This window comes from Taudactylus pleione, unplaced genomic scaffold (assembly GCF_031769625.1).
Source record: "Taudactylus pleione unplaced genomic scaffold, aTauple2 ptg000967l, whole genome shotgun sequence".
Lineage (NCBI taxonomy): Eukaryota > Metazoa > Chordata > Amphibia > Anura > Myobatrachidae > Taudactylus > Taudactylus pleione.
In genome coordinates this window covers 10,384,871-10,404,583 of record NW_028285368.1, presented here as the reverse complement: position 1 = coordinate 10,404,583, position 19,713 = coordinate 10,384,871, and the positions used below count along the sequence as shown (strand labels likewise).

At 47.8% G+C, this 19,713-nt stretch overlaps 1 protein-coding gene and 1 pseudogene across 3 annotated transcripts in view; both read right to left on the bottom strand.

The window, feature by feature from the left end:
* ECPAS (Ecm29 proteasome adaptor and scaffold) overlaps nucleotides 1-19,713 on the bottom strand; it is a 130,088-nt gene that overhangs the window by 98,677 nt on the left and 11,698 nt on the right. For all 3 annotated transcript variants that reach the window (XM_088460105.1, XM_088460103.1, XM_088460104.1), the window contains exons 7-9: nucleotides 2,409-2,548; nucleotides 1,565-1,646; nucleotides 1,247-1,366 (exon numbers count right to left, since the gene is read on the bottom strand). In XM_088460105.1, coding sequence (XP_088316231.1) covers nucleotides 1,247-1,366; nucleotides 1,565-1,646; nucleotides 2,409-2,548 — 342 coding nt within the window. The remainder of the gene's footprint in view (nucleotides 1-1,246; nucleotides 1,367-1,564; nucleotides 1,647-2,408; nucleotides 2,549-19,713) is intronic.
* LOC148462422 (U2 spliceosomal RNA) lies at nucleotides 14,632-14,752 on the bottom strand (annotated as a pseudogene).

Below are 19,713 nucleotides of genomic sequence, written 5' to 3'. Positions count from 1 at the left end.
AAATAATCACATATAAATATTTAGAGTTTTTCACTGATCAACTAAACAAATGTGTCCTTTTCTAGACCTGACCAACACGACAAGGAAGGAGTTTGGTACCGGATGCCGACACTTGGGATCCCAGAGGTTAAAATCCTGATGCCGGCATACTGACAGGCTTAGGATACCGGTATCAGTATGCAGTATTCCTAACACTCCCCCACTCCTAAACCTAACCTCCTACCCTAGCACCTAAACCTAACCTCCCCCTCTCCACATCCAAAACCTGAGCCTCCCAAACATGTGTAAGAGACACCTCTGTTTACAGTAGTTGTTCATTTTATGCCTCATAATATTGCTCTAGTTCATTTTATGCCCCAGAGTATTGCCCTAGTTAACATTATACCACACAGTGCCACCAGTTCAAATTAATATTGTCATATTGGATTCCCCCCAGTTCACAATATACCACATTGTAGTGCTGGCAGTACACATTATGCCACACAGTGCCTCCAGTTCACATGATGCGACACAGGGGTCAAGGACCAACTAGCTCCTATCTGAGGGGGTTACTTCCTAGGGCAGGAAATTCCATTTTGAGTGGAGATTTTTTTAATTTCTGGGACAGTCCTAATCTCAGAGCTCAATTCTTGCCCTGCCCCAGCTTCACCAAGGCTGTAAACAAGGAGAAGCCTACTCTCCAACAGTGCTGGGCTTACTGATTACCCCAGCTGTGTCTAACAGGAGTGTGGGAGATGGCTCATATCAGTTTGGAGGGAGGGACAGATCGCCACTGACGAGTCTCCCTTTTCAGGCCTGGGCAATGGGCCAGACCCTATTTTTTAGTATGCAATTTCAGGTACTTGGAAGATAACTATATTAAGTGGGTCTGGGGCCTCCTAAGCCCATAGCAATGGCACCCCTTGCACACACTCTAGCTACGCCCATGATGAAAACATTTTCATAAAATACTGTCAAACATCCATCTCACATCTTTAGTCACCAAAATCTATTAACAAAACTCAGCACTATAAGGAATGTTATTAGGAGGTGGCCATTTTAATCTGTTTTACTTGTTTACATGTCCCGATAGAGCAGAACACCTGCAGACTCTTTTTTGCTCTAGGCACATACAGCACCGTACAGCCCAATGAGACAGCATAATGGCAGTAACCCAAAGACACAAGATACAACTAATACAACAGTATGAAATTAATATATTTCTAAAATGATACATATATCTGCAATATGCAAACCATTGGCATACCTGTATGTTAAATGGAAATAATTCTGCTGCCAGCCTTGATCTCAACAAGTGTGGCACAATCTTTAATTTAACACGGGTGCTGACGGGATCTCTCTTCAGTTCAGGCTTTAGGACATTTCCCTAAAAAGAGAAATCTTGATTTCATATCTTTCTATAAAACTTTTATAATATTATTTATGAAAATTCAGTCGGCATAAAATGTAACGTTAGACTAAAATGCTTTCCAGCGAGGGCTGAAGAGATACTGGGGATGGCACAATAGTTTCCTAGAATTAGCACCAATTATTTGACACGTTATTAAGACAAAAAACACCTCACCTCCTTTGTTTTAAGTGGTATGTCTCCCAAATAAACTTTGTACATCTTGCTGATAATGATCGGATCATTCCAATCAATTAAGCTTAAAGGAGAAAAAAAAAAAAGTTACACTATGTAGTTAATAATATCCAAATAACAATTCAAATGATTTGTGCTACCACTCATTAAGGCAATAAAAAGGTTAAAAAAGTTAAAACACAAAGATCAATAAACTGAGGAGTGTCAATGGTGATGTAGTATTGCATATACAGTAAGAGCATGATTAATGTCCATTTGTTGAGTTCCTTTTTATAAAATCAACAGTATAGGAAAGTTGGCCCCAAGTGCCCCAGCTGCAACATCTGTTTCCTACAACCTTTAAGGACACATTTACATTCATTAGGGGCAGTGTGGTAGGATTCCAGTTTTACATCTGCCCCAGGCAAGGTAACAGCCAACAGCGACACTGAGGGGGAGATGTACTAGAGGTGGGGACACACCTGACAGCTATATCTGCAGAATCGAGTGTTCTGCAGATATATCTGCAGATGATGGTCGTTCATACACACTGAACGACCATCATCTGTCTCTTGCTGCGGGTCCCGGCGACCAGGGGGTGTGTTCCAGTGGGCAGGGGGCGTGTCCCGCCCCCCTACCCGCGGCTGCCACAGCTGACCGCCCACACACACCTGCCGATGGATAGATATGTCTGCAGACATATCTGTCCATCAGCTGTGCAGCACAGCCAATGCGATATGTCAGTGTGAGAGAAGAGGAGAATTTGTACTGCTGTTTAGGAGCAGGGCTTATATAATTTGTTTTTGTATCTGTTGTGCAGAAGCTCTCTTTTCTGTGCGTGTCTTACCTCTGCTTACTTTTCAGCTCCAGGTCAGCAGCAGTAGCTACACTGTGCCTGGTGTCACTGGAGGCAATAACCAGATGAATGACCGCTTCCAGCTCAGGCACCTGCTCAGCCTCTATAAACTTCACTATGCCCAGCTTGCACTGCAAGGAAACAGCAACCAAAAGGCCATAAAGTAAATGAGGAAGAAGGCATCAGGATCATTGTCCCAACATCAATAATGGATTAGAATTCAATTTACTCATTCATATTGATTCACCAACAGATTCAGTACAGAAAACAGGATTTTGGTACTTACCGATAAATCCCTTTCTCTGATTCCACAGGGGACACTGGAGTTCAAGACAGTGGGTATAGACGGTGGTAGAGTAGAGCCTGGCACCTTAAATAATTTAGAAGTGTGACTGGCTCCTCCCCCTCTATGCCCCATCAGCCCCAGTTTAAGAACTGAGCCCGAGAGGAGACGGAGGACAATAGGAAGACCAGGAGAAGGAGAAAGTCCACTGAACGGAACAAGACCAACTGAAAGAGAACAGAGGACCACTGCAGGGAACACATGCAGTCACACAACCATATAAGGACCCAGCAAAATGGCATGTACGCAGCGCTGGGCGGGCGTCCAGTGTCCCCTGTGGAATCAGAGAAAGGGATTTATCGGTAAGTACCAAAATCCTGTTTTCTCCTTCATACACTAGGGGACACTGGAGTTCAAGACAGTGGGGACGTCCCAAAGCCAACCTCCCGGGTGGGAAGCGCGGAGAACTTGCCGACCCTTCAGCCAAACGAAACAGGAACCTCCCAGAACCGGAGGCCCAACGGAAGGCAAGAGCCGAGGATCAAGTGTCGTAGAGCATAGGAGACAATCAGAACTCCTTGCTGAACAGTCACAGAAATTCCACAACTTACAACGTAAATCGAATAGAATAAAGCGGCTAGTGAGAAAACATTTGCAGATGAGAAGCATCAGAACACCATAAACTCATCGGAAAACAGACCAAGCCGGACCTTTGGGAGCAGAGAACCCCAACCAGAATCCATAGGAGAAGGGCAGTAATCCAAGAACAAAACTCGAGAAAACCGTACCAGATTCGGAAACCATAAGCTGCCGCAGTTGCAGACCGCAGAATCCCAGCACTGCTGGACATAACTCATATAGATATAAGTGTAACGATACCAATCTACAGATACAAAGCTGATCCTGTCCACAGACTCCTAACAAAGAGTATACAGGGAGACAAAAGGCAAGACCGAACAGTCACCCTGAAACAGTCTTGAGGTCCAACTACTACAAGGTTTTTAACCAACAAAAGGGCTAGACCATAGACGTCTAAAACGAGTGGAGATCCCACTGGGAATGAGGCAGAGGCGGCTTCGAGAGGATTGAGACTACCATCCCTTCAGAGGGTCAGACAGTAGTACAACCCAATCTGGAAACAGAGGGATAAGCAGCAACTGAAACCCTGCAGTAGAAAAGAAATCACATCAACAAACTCTAAACAACAGACCTCTTCCAACAAGATGGAAGTGCGTAGTCAGTACCAATTGCTGGCCCAAACAGTCTGAAATAACCAGGACACCCTAGCAGTTAAAGAGCACTGATGCAACAGCCAGCCAGGGAGCGCTACCAATATAGGGAAGCATCCCATACAGCAAGGCTAGAGCACTGCAGACAACCATTAAGGTACCCGTCAGGTACCTGTCAATGTGATGAAATAGCAACAGATGCTGAACGGAAAAACCCACCAGGCCCCCTGCGTGGAACATAGTGACTGTCTCACTTTAATATAAAGATGTGCAATTCAGTCCATAACCCCAACAGATTCTAGTAGAACAGTGTAACTAAGCTCAATGTTGGAACAATGTACCCACACACCATGAAAGCTCTAAAACGTAGAGCCAACTGATTAAAAGAACGGATGGCTGCTAGGACAGCAGCTAGGGTGTGTAAGGGAGAATAACGGCTATGTAATGTCAGGTTGCCTGAAATAGGAGCCTCTTCCAAGGCATTTAGTGGAGTAAGCCCGCTTACCTGTGAGTGACCAGAAGCCCTCTGGACGCTATGTAGAATGTCACTGACCTTTTCCATCTCACAGCAACCAGCCACGTCAGGTATAGAGAGTAGCTTCAGTGGGTTAAGACCAATGCTCTCCAGCACAGACTTTAGTCTGGCGATGTTGCAGTAGAAAATACTGTAGAAAACTAGCAAAAGGTTAGTGGAGACAAGAAGGTTGTACAACAGGACTCTATACCGGAGCGTGTTCCATAAGGGATGTTTATCCATATAGAGATCATACATATAACCCAAAAATGGTCTGCTAGCATAACATCCTTACATTAACACTGATAATGGTGAAGTGCGTATTACGCCCACCAAACTAATACAATCCAGGCCTGAACCCTGCCTATCTCGGCGGGTGGCCCTGGGCCTTCATGTAAATTAACTAAGTAAGCCTGGAGGAAGGTAGAGAACCTGGATTCTTTATAAACTGATAGGAAATGTACGTAGGGGCCCTTCAGAGACTCATTTTATTGAGATATGCGACATGACAATAATATGGAGTACCGGAATCTATGCTGAGACAGGTACCTGTACATAGGACATAGAATGCGTTAGTTATCCAAAGTAAAGAAGGGATATATCTGTAGTGATAACCCCAGTTAGGGTCAAAAAACAGGATTTCCCAATTATTAAGAAATATTCATAAACATAGTTGCATGAGAAGGCAAACTCTTTGAAAGGAAGAGTTAATGCCAACATAGTAAGTTTACTTGTCAGACTCCTGCACCAGGAGATCAGCATGCCATACATACATACATATATATACATTATATATATATATATATATATACACACACACACACACACACACATACATATATATACATATATCCTGCATTCCTGGTGTCAAATCAGTTCGCTACCGAGTGCGCCACTGGAGTGTAGATGTAAATAATAATAGGTCCCCCGAAAAGGGGCGCCATAGATATAGCCTGACAGAAACCGAACTATAACCCCTCGAGTAGACATCGTTATTACATGTGTGTAGATACAAGAAGGCCCCAGGACCTGTATCAGGTCCATACTAGAAGCAATGCCTTAGGGAATTGTGACTATCCCTATGTAAGCTGCAGAACATGACTTGTCTATAGAGCCACAATTTAATATATACTGATATAGCCTACAGCTTCTGGTAATCTCAGGCAGCTTCCCATCTGTGACATTATAGGTAACCTAATGATTGTGAAAGTATAGGCATACTTAGATAGATAGATAGACAGACAGACAGACAGACAGACAGACAGACAGACAGACACACACATATATATATATATATATACCTACATACATATCCATCCATACAGATATGTACACACTTAGGAAGAGATAGTGTAAAGCGGAGTTCTTGTGCCAACTACCGCGTCAGGAGTGCTAGGTATCAGATATAAAACTAATAACAGATCCTACCCCTACTTATGAGGATAAGCAGCAATACATATATATATCCACATATGCCTACGCGTACCTACTACAAGATTAGTAAGGGCCAATAATTTATTATTTTTTATTTTTTTAATATAACATGAGCATAGTTAGAGCCGTGGAAGAACCTGAGCCTCAGGACAAAATTCATTCCAGACATGTATATGTTCTAAAGCAGGGCTTAGTATAAAATACAAATATATTACATACATACATACATACATACATACATACATACATGTGGCTACTTCCAAGCAGGGAGACTGCTCATGTGCCGCGCGTGGCCGTCATTCTACTATGGCGTAGGATATGTTAGCAGCACGCTGTCCCAGACTGGTTTCGATTCTGGGACCCTTCTGTTACTGGTGTACCCGCCTATCAGGTGAGCCATTTTAGCTCCAGATGCACCAGGTTTTAGAAGTGGGAATGCAAAAAGACAACCTCAGTGCTGTGAGGCAGTAATGCCAACCACTGCCCCGGCAGTGCGTCACTAACGTATTCTTGTGCGTGCTGTCAAGGGAGCACATAAGATATAAATCTATATAGATGCACATATGCATACCTTTTAAGGGAAGCGCAGAAGGCTGGTTGGAAGGTTTTAAAACCAGCTTATAATATAGTATATGTGCTGCCACATATATGTATGTTCATTTAGGCAGGGTAACTAGTGTACCATAAGGTAGCCTTCACAGGCTATGATAAATAAATTCCCTCATAGATGGGACTAGAACCCACTGTGTATGGCTCACCATTCCGCTGCATTAGCTGGTTGAGCTATTCAAGCTCATTCCGCGTGCAGAGTGCGTCCCAACCGGAGAGCAAGTCCGGAAATCAGCTAGGTGCCCTTTGTTATAGATCCAAGGGGAAGCTTGACAGGCGTAATACCTGGCACTGCAAAATGCCCAAATGGCGGGACCATGTCCAGTCAGCACAGCGCTTTTGGTCGGAATTGTATATTTGGCGCAGAATACAATTACCGAGAGCTGTGCCACTAGCTACAGTGCAGAGCGCGCCCTCGGGAAGCTCATCCTCATGTGAGGGAGAGGAGAAACACAATACTATGTCACAGCTGGAGTGCAGGACGCACCACACATAGGTCCCTTTCCTTATATAACTAAAGGAAAGCCTTACTGGGAATTGGCCGCTGAACGCTATGGTTGCACAGCGCTGTTCTTGGAGCAGGGGAAGGGGGGGGCAGGGGATGGACACCACGGTCTCTCCTCCTATGATAATCTTGCTTCACAAGAGTGACAGTGTGGCAGCACCGCCTGTCACAAATCCCCATTAAAATAACACCTCCGCTGCTAGACAGGAGAGGAGCAATATGCAGCTTTGCAGGGCGGGAGACCCGGACTCAGCCGGTTTCAGCTGCGGCAGGCTCCGCTGAGTCGGAGGCTGTATAAGGCTTTTCCTTTTAAGAGGGAAACCTGATAGTTGTGTTGTATAAATGGTTCCACCTGACTAGCACCGCTGAAACAAGCTGCCCCCTCAACAGAACCACATAAGCGGAGATCCTGAATCACTCAGCATGCGCAACCGCGCGAGGGTGGGGGAGGGTGCAGCAATAGCTGGACATCACCAGCAGTGCAGCAGGTGTACACTGAACTAAACTGCATTTATGCAGGTAGTTGCTACTGCTCTTGCAGGCACTGGTCCGCGCTGTATTTCATAACTGAGCCTCTCGCGTTGGATGCAGCCTCTTTGTGGGCCCAGACCTCTCCCTGCTATGGAGAAGGGAGGCGCCCTGCTCTCCCTGGCAGAGTATGGTCGTCGGCGCTAAGCCCCGCCCCTTTACCGCCGGGAACAGAGTTCCCGTCACCGGCTCTATCCGTTATAGGGCTGCTCTGTAAGGAGCCGCAATAGAGGCTGGTAACACTGCCTGTCTATTGCCAAGAAAAGGGGAGATCGCTCCCCATCCGTCAGCACAGCGCCTGTAAATGACAGCCGCGGCAAGGCACCGTGCTGTCTCAGATGCAGGATTGCTGTGTTCCTACACGGAGACTGCAGGGATGCTGTTAGTGCCCTCCTCATAGAGGGGGATGTCGGCTTGGACGCGCGACTCTATGCGCGGTAGCTCCGCCCCCTAGTTAGCTCTGGCATATCACGGGGAACTTCTAAAATAAGGACCCAGTTGGAGCATTAGCATGCTGAGCTGTTTAGTCAGCTATATGGGGGCGGAGGGGCCGCAGATCTACCTCAGTCCCCCACTAGTCGGGGGAAGAGATTATACTTACCACTGCTGGCACCAGGGCTGCGGCTAGGCATACGGTAGCACGGACACAGCTTCTATATTAAGCTGTGGCGTGTCCCTCCCTAAGCTACTGCCAGGGTGCCTGGGACCCGGACACACACTCTTTATTAGTGGTGGCGGGTCCTGATGCCTCCATGTAGCAGGCTGACAGATGCAGTTCTCTGTCAGTCTGTCCTCAATGCTTTGTGAAAGCTATAAAATAAAATAAAGTGAAAATAAGATAAAATTACTAAGTGTGGGCTGGAGCTCAGCCCTATGTGACCGGCTCTCTCGGGCACATTCTTAAAACTGAAGCTGATGGGGCATAGAGGGGGAGGAGCCAGTCACACTTCTAAATTATTTAAGGTGCCAGGCTCTACTCTACCACCGTCTATACCCACTATCTTGAACTCCAGTGTCCCCTAGTGGATGAAGGAGAAAATTGATTCATCAACAGATTCATATTCAGATGCAGCAGAATAAGAATCTATATTTAGAACCATGTTTTCATGGTCACATTTAAAAAAATGAAACTTCAATCAGGCCCTTTGAATTTGCGTCAACTGAATGTTACATACAAATGGGTCCACATACATCTAGCCTCCTGGCACGTTAAACAGCCCTTCTAGTAGATCCATGCCGTGGTGTGACTCGGTAGCTGCGAACATCTTTTGTGCATTTTTTTACCTTCAAATGCGTCTTATTCAGACAGCGATGTGAACAGATAGTACAGGCAGCTTCTGCCGATTAAAATGCAGCATGCCTATGTTCTGTTAGCGACTGTTGGTGTATCTTTATGCGGAACGCTACGTTACAGTATCAGCGGCTGTAACACTAACGTAGCGTTACGCATGCAGATACACCCGCAGACTCAGAGAACATAGGCATGCTGCATTATCATTTTTATCAGCAGAAGCTGCTTGTGCTATCTATTTACATCACTGTGTGAATAAGGCGCATTTGGAGGTAAAAAGACGCACAAAAATACGCTCGGCGCTACAGAATCACACGGAGCTCCCACGTTATGTGTGGCGTGACTTGTAGCACACAGAAGATAGATGTATGTGGGCACATCTGTACAAAGAAAAACAAAAAATACAATACACAAACAGTAGTAAATGGAAGACTAATGGTAGGTGGACGTGTGTGGTATATAAGGTTGACATTTATCATGTGGATAATGCTGAAATGTCGACATGATAGAAGGTCGACAGACCATCCCAGGTGGTGTAGGGGTGAGACTTACCTACTCCAGACAGTAGCTGCGTCTCCAGTGGCGCGTCCTGCCTTAAAAAGTTCTGGTGCAGTCATGTGATAGAGCAGTGGTGAGTGAGTCTTCTCCCCCTATCCCTAACCCTCCCCCTAGTGCCTAATCTTAATCCACCACCACCACCCCCACACCTCTGTCTCCCGCAGCCTAACCCTAACCTCTTACAAGTTCCTAACCCTAATTCTCCCTTCCCACAGACTAATCCTAATGTCAACATTCTGAGAATGTTGGGATTTCAGATGTTGACATGGTCAACTTGTTAACATTTCAATAATATTAACATCATAACTGTAGACATTGTGAATGTCGACCTTATGACTGCATCCCTAGTTACACACTTGAACACTTTCACTCAAGATCTGACCAAATGTATAATTTTAATAGTGATTAAACAATCTGGAGAACATCAGATGTCTAGTGTACACTAGTGATTTATTGTTTAAAAACCCAATTATTATCTGTCCTACAGCTGGTTACAAGAACATTCCAAATGACTATGGGCTGAAATGATAAGAGACAGTGAATAGGAAATGCACACACACGTCAAAATGTGCATGATATTAGTTCAGTATATGTAAAGAAATGTTGTGCAGCAGGTCAGATGTTACCTTCTAATACTACTTTTGGAATTATAATCTGCCATGAGATTATGAGATTGAGCATCCTAAAATCGGCTGTTTGGCCCAATTATTGCATAATTTGTACCTAGCTTTAACCACTTCACATTTGTTATGTAAATAATACAAACCTACATGTTCTACAACCAAATGCCATCGTAGGTTATAAAAAAATAATTATAATATCTGATAACGAGGCAAATAATGTAGTATCTTTAACATGGGTATACACTATAAAGGGATTTTTGCTTACTTACCTTTGAATCCTTTTCTCTGAATTAGGCTGGGGGACACTGGACCATGGGATTGTCGGTAGGGCTGGAGCAGGCACCTAATGACCAGGGGCGCCGAGAGAGGGGGGGGGGGGGGGGAGAGCGGGTACAGCGCCGTCCCCCCCCTCACTTCCTCCCTCCCTCTGCAGCAGCCCAGCACACAGCATGTGCTGGGCTGCAGTGGGAGATTGCTTGTGGCTGCTAAGCAGCAGCCACAGCAATCTCCTATGCCTGAAGGGGGGAGCGATCACACTGATCGCGCCCCCCTCTGGCTTTGCACCGGGCTGAGGGGCTCACAGCGCCCCCTCCCCGTCGGGCAGCAAAACAATGTTTTTTGTTTGTTTTTTTCAAGGGGGCATGGCCACGCCTCCCATGATTAGGCCACGCCCCCTCTTTACCGGGGACCGGCGTGGCTCACTACGACCCAGCTAATGACACTGCAGCTTTAACTCCTAGCTCCTCCCCCTGCAATCCCATAGTGCCAGTACTTCTTTAAAAAGAACCCAGAGAGGAGTAGCGGGAACCCCATGAAACTGTTTAGAACAACTAAACAATCCAGTAGGGAAAAGACCGGTCTAGAACCAAACACCTCGCACGACTGAGCATGAGGGAGGGAACGCAATGTCCACCAGCCTGATTCAGAGAAAAGGATTCAACGGTAAGTAACCAAAATTCCCTTTTTCTCTTTCATCAAGGCTGGGGGACACTGGACCATGGGACGTTCAAAAGCCGCCCCTAGGGGAGGGAACGCTCAGGCTGCCTGAGCAGAGAACTGTACGCCCAAAGTGGGTGTCGCCGGAGGCAAAAGAACCTGAAACATAAATATAGGCAAACATGCGGACTGGACCAGATTTCCGTACAGTGGACCTGTGATTCCGAAGTCCCGCGTCATGCTGCCCAAGAGATCGCAGCTCCCTTGGCGTAAGGCGCTGACACCCAGTCTGGTGACAGTCAACCCATCCCGGACTAGGCTGAAAAATTACCAAGCTGATTCAAACCGTAAAAGGTCTGCAGAGTAGCTGGCCAACCATGTTCCAACGCGCTATATGAACCCGTAGAGAAAAGTGCGGCATACCAAAGAAGACACATCCAAGGAAAACTGCAGAGCTCAGCCAACAAGCAGAGCCAGATCATCCCAGTCCTGAGGATTCACCAAAGGAGGAAGTACAACATCAGAAACCCGTGTTGCTAGAGTGGTAAATGTGTATGCAGAACCACCCCTGGAAGACAAACAAATACTTAACTATGCCAAGGGAAGACCATAGCCATAAGGAAGAACAGCTTCCAAGGAATGGACTGAAATATCCTGGAATGAAACAACTCCAATTGGAGCCTGTGTGAGAGTCCCAGGAGACTAGATTAAGAATCCACAGCTTCATCTGCGGATGAAACAATGGCAAATACGAAACACACGCTGCCAACACGGGTTGGACCTTTGGAAGAAGGGTCAAACAACGCTGGGAGGAAAATAACAGGGCTAAAACCTGTAACATCACGAGACAAATTTGTCAGTCAGCCTCCCGACCCTTCAGAAGGAAGGCCCTGAAACCTGAGAGGCAAAACCTTGTAACAATTACACCCCAAGAGGTAGAGTTTCCAAACTCGGAGATAAGCGTGAGATGACAACTGAGTCCGGGCTTGCAGCCTAGTACGGACCACAAGAGAGAGAACAACCCACAGCATCATCACTACCAGGCCTAGAAGTTCAGGCACGAAAAACAACTGAGGAAGTCCCCCGGTAGAAAAGAGTCTGGATACAGTGAAAGACACTGCCCTGGGAGAATAACGGTGTACCATGACTAGTGCCGCCAGCCTGGAGCCACCAGGAGTAACCTCACGGCCAGCCCCAATGCCCCTGGAGACCTGAGGGAACAGAGTGGGGGGGGGGGGGGAGAAGGATAGAGGTAGAAAGGTAGAGAGATGTCCTGGGAGAAACAAAGGCTTCTGACCTGGAAAACCACGGCACCGTGCACCTTTACCTGCCGAAGATGTCCTATGCCATCGCCTCTTCGCTGTCCGACCGACTGCGACCAGTGAGGATGACCAGGGCTCTTCAAACTATGGCTTGGAGCACAAGCCCATCGAATAGCCTAGCCATTGTGGATGGTGACCCAAGGCCCCAAAGCAGAGAAGCAACTTCATGGAGCCTCAGCCCTGGAGGCTCACAGCCGTGGCCACAAATAGGCCATCAGGAAGGACCAAGCAGTGGACCTGGATGCGAAGAACGGAAAATCCTCCACCCCGGATAATGATGGGTGCAGCTGTACAGAATGGCAGAGGAGTTGAGGGGGATGCCAAGCAAGCCTGTCAAGTTTGGAGAATTACCCCCTGGGACTCCTGAAAGGAGAACCTGGTTTACTGAATGTTCAGCCCGATCTATGGAAGAGGCACCGACCTACCCCTTGAGAGCAAGATCGGCAGGGTCCCTGCTTTGTCCGCTGTAAGACACCACCACTGGAGAGAGGTGTTGAAGGCCACCCCCAGAAAGGAATGGACATGGAAGCAAGGAAGACCCTGCAAAGGTCGGGGCACAGCCCTGTATCCTACACAAGCAGAACCTCAGAAGAGAGCAAATTGAGCTACCTGCTGTGCACACTAGGCGCGTCAGCACCTACCGTGTTGTGGTGCAAATCCACGGAGCCAAGGCTCCACTGAATGGTAGGGCCCCGAATACCCAATGAACCAAGTCAATTACCCATTGAGAAAGCAAGATAACCCTCCTCCAACGGAATCCGAAGATGCGCGTTCTAGACCTGTAGCGAGGAGGTGTTGGCCTCCATGCTGTGGATCCCAGATTGGAGAGAGTTCCTGCGAACTGAACAACTCACCCCCATGCGCGCATGGCACGAAAAGACCAGAGCGTCCGGAATGAGCCGGTCGGCCTGCAAATAAGGAAGGAGGTAAAACCACAGTTTTCATACCTGCAACGGAATTGGAGCAACATGCCGTCTAAGAGCGCGGCCCTATTGTGCCGTGGTGGCGGACCGTCAAGATGGAACCATGGTTCAAGATGCCAGGGCCTCAGGTGACTGAAGAAGTCACCAAAATGGTCGCTGACCCCCAGTATCCAACCTACCTCATGCAAGGAACTGGGTAGAAAGAGAGATACTCTGTATGCCCTATGTTTGTGTGGGGCCTAGCACAGAGATTCTTAGACATTCTGTTCTTTTGAACACCTGCTGGGGAAGAAGCGGCTTTGTCAGACTGACTCAACCCATTAAAAGGAGGAATGAGAACTTGCCAATGCAGACCCCGCCACTAGGGGTGGCCAACGCCAAAGATAGTGTAAAGGAAAAAAAAAAAAAAAAACAGTCTGAATGCATCTGCGGGTAGAGCCAGAAAGGCAGAACAAGCCAAACCAGCTTCAGCTGACAACTCGGAAGCTACCTGTGCCCAGTCTTGCTTGGCCTCCAACACAGAGCTTGCCGTGCCTGACCTACCTCTGCACTAGGAAACCCCAGGGCGAATCGCTGCGAGGGCACGCCAAGGCCGGAAACGACCCCAGCCTATGAAACAAGACCGTAGACAATCTTCCGAGGTCTAGTTAGCGGATCTCTACTGGATTCTGAGCTGTGCCCAGGAAGGGACGTGTGGTTGTAGAAATGGCTACTGCACTGACTGCTGAGGGAGGGTCTTCCCTGTGGGTACTGAATACGCTGGAAGCAACTGCGTAATGGACAGAGCCTCCCCGAATCCGGAATCTCCTAAGCCTCCCTGATGAGACTGGAGATATGCCCTGAAGGGAAAGGAATGACCTTTACTCGCCCACGCTTGCACCGAGCAAGAGGCTTGCCATGGTTAACTAGAATTAAACCACCTACAGCAATCAGGTGGAAAAAACAGCCGGTCCTATTACTTCGGGACAGTCTGCGTACGATCTGTCCATCGTGAAATTGCTAATGGGGCCCAGGATGAAGAACATGACTGTGCCTCGCACTGCGGAGGAGGAGGCTGCAAAGCTTAAAGCCAGAGCAGGACATACCAAGAGTAGGAACTTAACCCAATAGGGAACAAAACCCGGGCCCTAGATGAGGGAACACCCAAGTTTGAACTTGGTGTTCCTGTGGAGCGCCACAGGCAGCCCTAGGATGCACTTAGACATGCTGAGAGCCCCAGTCCATGCAGGTCCCACCCTGCTGGACGCAGCTTTCCAGATGCCCATGCATCCCTAGGTCCTAGACCCACAAGGCTCCTGAGGCCAACTGCACTTACCCCCTTCAGGGAGTACACGGCCGCCAACATACATGCAAACTCCACACAGGGCTGCAGCGAGAATCAAACCCATAACCGCAGTGCGGTGAGGAAACAATGTCAACCATCATGCCGTCTTTGTCAGGGCAGCGGATAGAGACCTTTGTAGATTTCATCAGTTACTGTCCAACGTCAGTGGCGGCTACTCAGATAGACAAACTATCAGATAAGAAACTGTTAATAACAGATACTACCCTTGATCTTAGCCAAAAGGCTGAGAAGGTATGCATATTATCTGAGCCTCCTAATTCAGTAACCTCTGACAGTGCAACATGAAAACAATATTACAAAGGCAGCTAACACAGCAACAAGTGTACTTAGCCTTCCAGGACACAGCAGCTGTCTGGGAGAGGATTTGAATAGCAGGTGAATGTAGCAATCTCAGCTGAGGGAGACAGCCCTGTTGATCCATGCTGTCCCCGCTGACTGTACCTCTGCAGGAGGGGGAAAACAGCGCTTGAAGCTCCACCCCCCTCCAGTCTCCACTTTCCAAGCCACCGAGTACTTCCACCTGTCAGGGGAAAACTCAGATTAAGCACAGGCTGATCCAGACAGTCTGTGGCGTGCGCACTCCTCCTGCATCCATGTGAGGGGAGCTGCTGCCAAAACAAGCCCGGCAATAATCTTGTGCAAGGGAGACCAGCAGCTGCAGGCTCTGTTCCCCCAAACAATGGCTGCACACACAAGTGCTTCTCCCCTCTCCTGGGAAAGAACTTGTGAACCTCCTAACGAGCTGATTGTCAGGTGCGTGCTACCGCAATGGAGCTATCCTCTTCAAACCCAGCAAGATGGCGTCACCATCTGGGACAGCACCGCCACCCTGCACCCTCTAAAAGGGTACGAGCGCGTACTGTCCCCGGGTCCAAGCGGCCTCTTAGAGAGACCAGAGGGCTCTGTGGGGTGTCCCACCAACACACGCGCACACCCCCCCGCTGCAGCATGGTGAGCTATCTAAGCTACCGCAGCCGTCCGCATTCACGCTGTGCGCTACTACAAGTAGTGCACAGCTCCTAACTAGACAACAAAAATAAGTTACAAAACAATCATAAATAACTACACTACAGAAGGGCTGCGTAGCAGCCCATAAAGATGGTGCCCATCTCCTCAGGCACTTAACGAAGACTGGAATTATGGGATTGCAGGAGGGAGGAGCTAGGAGTTAAAGCTACAGTGTCATTAAGTGCCTGCTCCAGTCCAACCGACAATCCCATGGTCCAGTGTCCCCCAGCCTTGATGAATGAGAATACATTGTACACATTGTACAGTGTGTACGGTCGATCAGTCGTTCATCACATCGTCCCATCTGCTGTTCTGCACGGCAGATGGGACAATGCAATGAACCATGCAGTGCAGCTGTAATGACACATTGAGCCATCGTACACCAGATCACGCAGGGTACGGCGCGTGCAATGTGAGCCTTAAAATACAAGATGAAGGGCAATATCAAGAGACAAATGGCCCCATATGCAGTTATTCCCTTGAAGAAGAGACAGACCACTCTATTGTGCAGTTTCTCCTCTTACATCACAAATTTTCTACAGTTATTCCTATTATACATATATCTACCATCTGCAGCCCCACACACCAAGTACTGGATGGTGGTCTTGAACCTGGCACACCCCTTTGGTTTAACAAATAGTTGTCGGATATGGTTAAACTCCTATATGATATTATTTGGTGTAGACCTGGAGTAATTACTGTAATATCCAATATGCAAATTCTTTTGAGAAATTAAAAGTACAATTTGTAATTCCAAACACTTTTATAGGTACCTCCAGCTACGTCATGCCTGATTAAAAAAAATTAAAAAATAAACTTGTACAAATTGGCAAATACTGTAAGTCACCAAACTTCAAGTGTATCCTGTAGTTTGGCATTTGGGTAGAGTGAGTAAAACAGCCTACACAAATCCATATTAAGTCTTAAAATATAACTTAACTTTGCTAAGATTACAAATTGTGTTATGTGATTCGTATAGTGCTGCAAACTCTTAGGGCCTGATTCAGAGTTCGGAATAGAGAGAGAGATATCACTTAACTGTGAACCTGAACAAACCATGTTGCAATGCAAGGGGTGTACAAAACAAGAGATATGGTAAGAACTTACCTTTGTTATCTCTGTTTCTACGAAGTCCATAGGGTCCACAGGGTTGACCTTGGGGTATAGGTTGGGAACCAAATCCGGGCACCACGCAGTTAAAGCTTTTAGCTCCCAGGATGCACTTGGGTCCACTCTCCCTATAACCCCGCCCCCCAGCCAGAGGCACCTCAGATTGTAAGTAGCCAAAGGCCGGAGGAGGAGAGAAAAAGAGAGAGAAAACTGGAACACTCTAGAACCATACTCACAGAAAAGGAGACGGGAAGCCGGTGACCAGTAACACAGCCCATATGAAGCCAGGTGCGTCAGGGCGGGCGCCCTGTGGACCCTATGGACTTCGTAGAAACAGAGATAACAAAGGTAAGTTCTTACCATATCTCTTGTTTTCTACTTCAGGGTCCATAGGGGGTCCACAGGGTTGACCTTGGGGATGTCCCAAAGCAGTTCAACCAAGGGTGGGGACGCTCCTGTGCTGAGAGGAGAATCCGTCGCCAAAAAGGAAGCATCCTGAGAGGCAAAGGAAACCAATGCCTAGAACCTTAAAAAGGTATGGACAGAAGACCACGTGGACACCTAGTAAGGCAAAACAGCCGAGGCGCCACGACGAGCCGCCCACGAGGGTTACACGGCCCGAGAAAAAAACAAGCCTCAACGACAGAAATGCCCACCCATGGGTAGGCCCCTGAGGAAGACATACGAGGCCATCCAGTCAACATTTCATTATAGGCCGGCCATCGTTTCCTGTTAAAACCAGAAACCGCAGACCACCAATAAGGAGTCCGCTTACCATAAGGAACTTGAACGGATCACATAAAGCCAAAGAGGCCGGACCACAGTCCATGAGGCCACAACAGCCGAGAGGACTGGGAACTGAATGGCCATACCATAAGTTCCAGAATAATATGGAACCTAAAAACCACTTTAAGAAGAAACACAGGGCGAGAGCAACTCACACCCTGACATGATGCCCTCCAGAAGAGGGAGCCACATGAGAACGCTCCCCATTCAGACACTCTCCTGGTTGATTTAAACACCCTGAGAGAGAGAGAGAGCTTAAACAATAGACCATGTAATGGCTATCACAACCAGCGGTTCCATTGACTGTCCCCGGAGGGAACAAAGAACCACTACTAACTCCCCAGGAGTCCCTAGGGAGGACAAGTGGAGACATAATCCAGAAAACACTCCAAAGGATGAACTGGATACCAGAGCGGAGCAATTCCATATCTTAACCATACCGACAGTGTAGAGATCCGCACTGTCAGGAAGGCCAGGCCAAGGGTGAAACCCAAGCCAGCTGGAAGGAATGCCAGAATATCTGGAAATCCTGGACACCGGAGGATCGTATCGACAGGTACGATACCATAAGAATTATGTATGCCACAGTCCGTGGCAGATCCCAGCAAAGTCTGGCCTATCTGCTCTAAACATCTCAATGAAAACAGAGCCAGGGAAGCCCGAGGACCACAGTAGGGGCGCAGTTAAAGACAAGCGATCCAGATCCAGGGAAAAACAAGGACCCTGAGACAACAGGTCCAGATAGTGAAGCAGTAGGAACGGAGCATCGAGGAGGAGACTCCGAAAATCTTAGTACCAGTGATGTCTGGGACGACCTGGAGCCCCCAGAAGGAAAGCCCCTCCGTCTCGAATTAAACTTCCGAAGACCTCGAGGAAGAAGGGAGACCGGAGGACACAGGTACACAAAGTGGAAGGACCACTTCACTGACAAAGAGTCACTGAAGGTAGCTTCAGTACTCCTAGAGCTGGACTGTAACACCGGTAATGTGTGATCGAGTCAGAAGGCCATGGGGATCAATCCCCTCAGGGAGGCCCCCTCTGCTCACCAGGAGTTGAAACCTCTCTTGGAGAAGAGACTAGTCCCCGGGATGCACGCCGTGATGGCTGAGGAAGCCCGCTTCCCAATGGAGAGCTCCGGGAATAAACACCGCAGAGTTGGCCAGGAGAAGACCCTTGGACTATGTCAGAATGGGTGACATTCCTAACATTGCCACCCAACTACCAGTGTTGCCTAGATGGAAGCCACTGTTGTGACACTGTCGGACTGAACCTATTCAGGTTTACCGTGACAAATGGGTTAGGCCAGAGTGAAAGTCCAAGACAGCTTAAAGTATCAACAAGGTAAGTGGCAGGGCAGAAGCGACAGACGTCCAACTGCCCCGAAATGAATGCGGACCAGACACTGTCTTTAGCAAAGAACACCCTGGACGAGATGGCCATAGCCACCCGGACAGAGACCAACTCGCCTCCGTAGAAAGTATCATCGTTCGAACAGCGATCCGATGGAAAAAACTCGATCCATCTGGAGGGGAGTCAATTATGGCAAGGCCTGGAATGGAACTGAGCACATTCCACCCTACCAAAAGGTAGACACTCTGGTAGACCGCGCATCACAAAGAGTAATGACATATGTCGACTGCGTAGATATCCGCACACTCGAAGTTGAAGAGTGGAGATCTTGTCTTACGCCAGAAAAATTCTCAGATTCTGAGAATCCAGCAGTGCTCCCAGATGAAGAAAACCCTGTGAGGGATGCAGGGAGGACTTTTCTGTGACGAGAAGAAGCCCCGGTTATCCTGACCTGGCGGTAAAGTACCTTGGTGATCCTGCTAAAAGTAGGAGACCGTCCAGAGAAAGGAGCATTCGGATACACTGAACAGGTGAACTGTCAGAAAATCCATAAAGCTGGTAAACCCCGGTGGAGTTGAGGACAGCCCCAAAAGGCAGAGCCCGAAACTTACAAGTGTTGCTGTGGCACAGCAAACCTGAACCCATGCTGATGAGAGGGCTCTGTATGTACCCGTAGGTACGTATCCTGAATACTCGGATATACCATAAAATCCCCAGGTTCCAAACATCGGATGATGGAGCATGGACGATTCCACCTGAGTCAAGGCACCGTTGGAATCTGATTCAGGGATTTGAGACAGAGTATAGGCAAAGGAGGACCAGTCGGTCACCGCCCCAAAAAGAAAGTAGAACAACCAGTCCCTCACTGAGATAGTGAGGTTGGCCGAAATAGCTCTGCTTACCACAAAGACTGTATAGCTTTCTGGGATTGTAAGGCCCTGA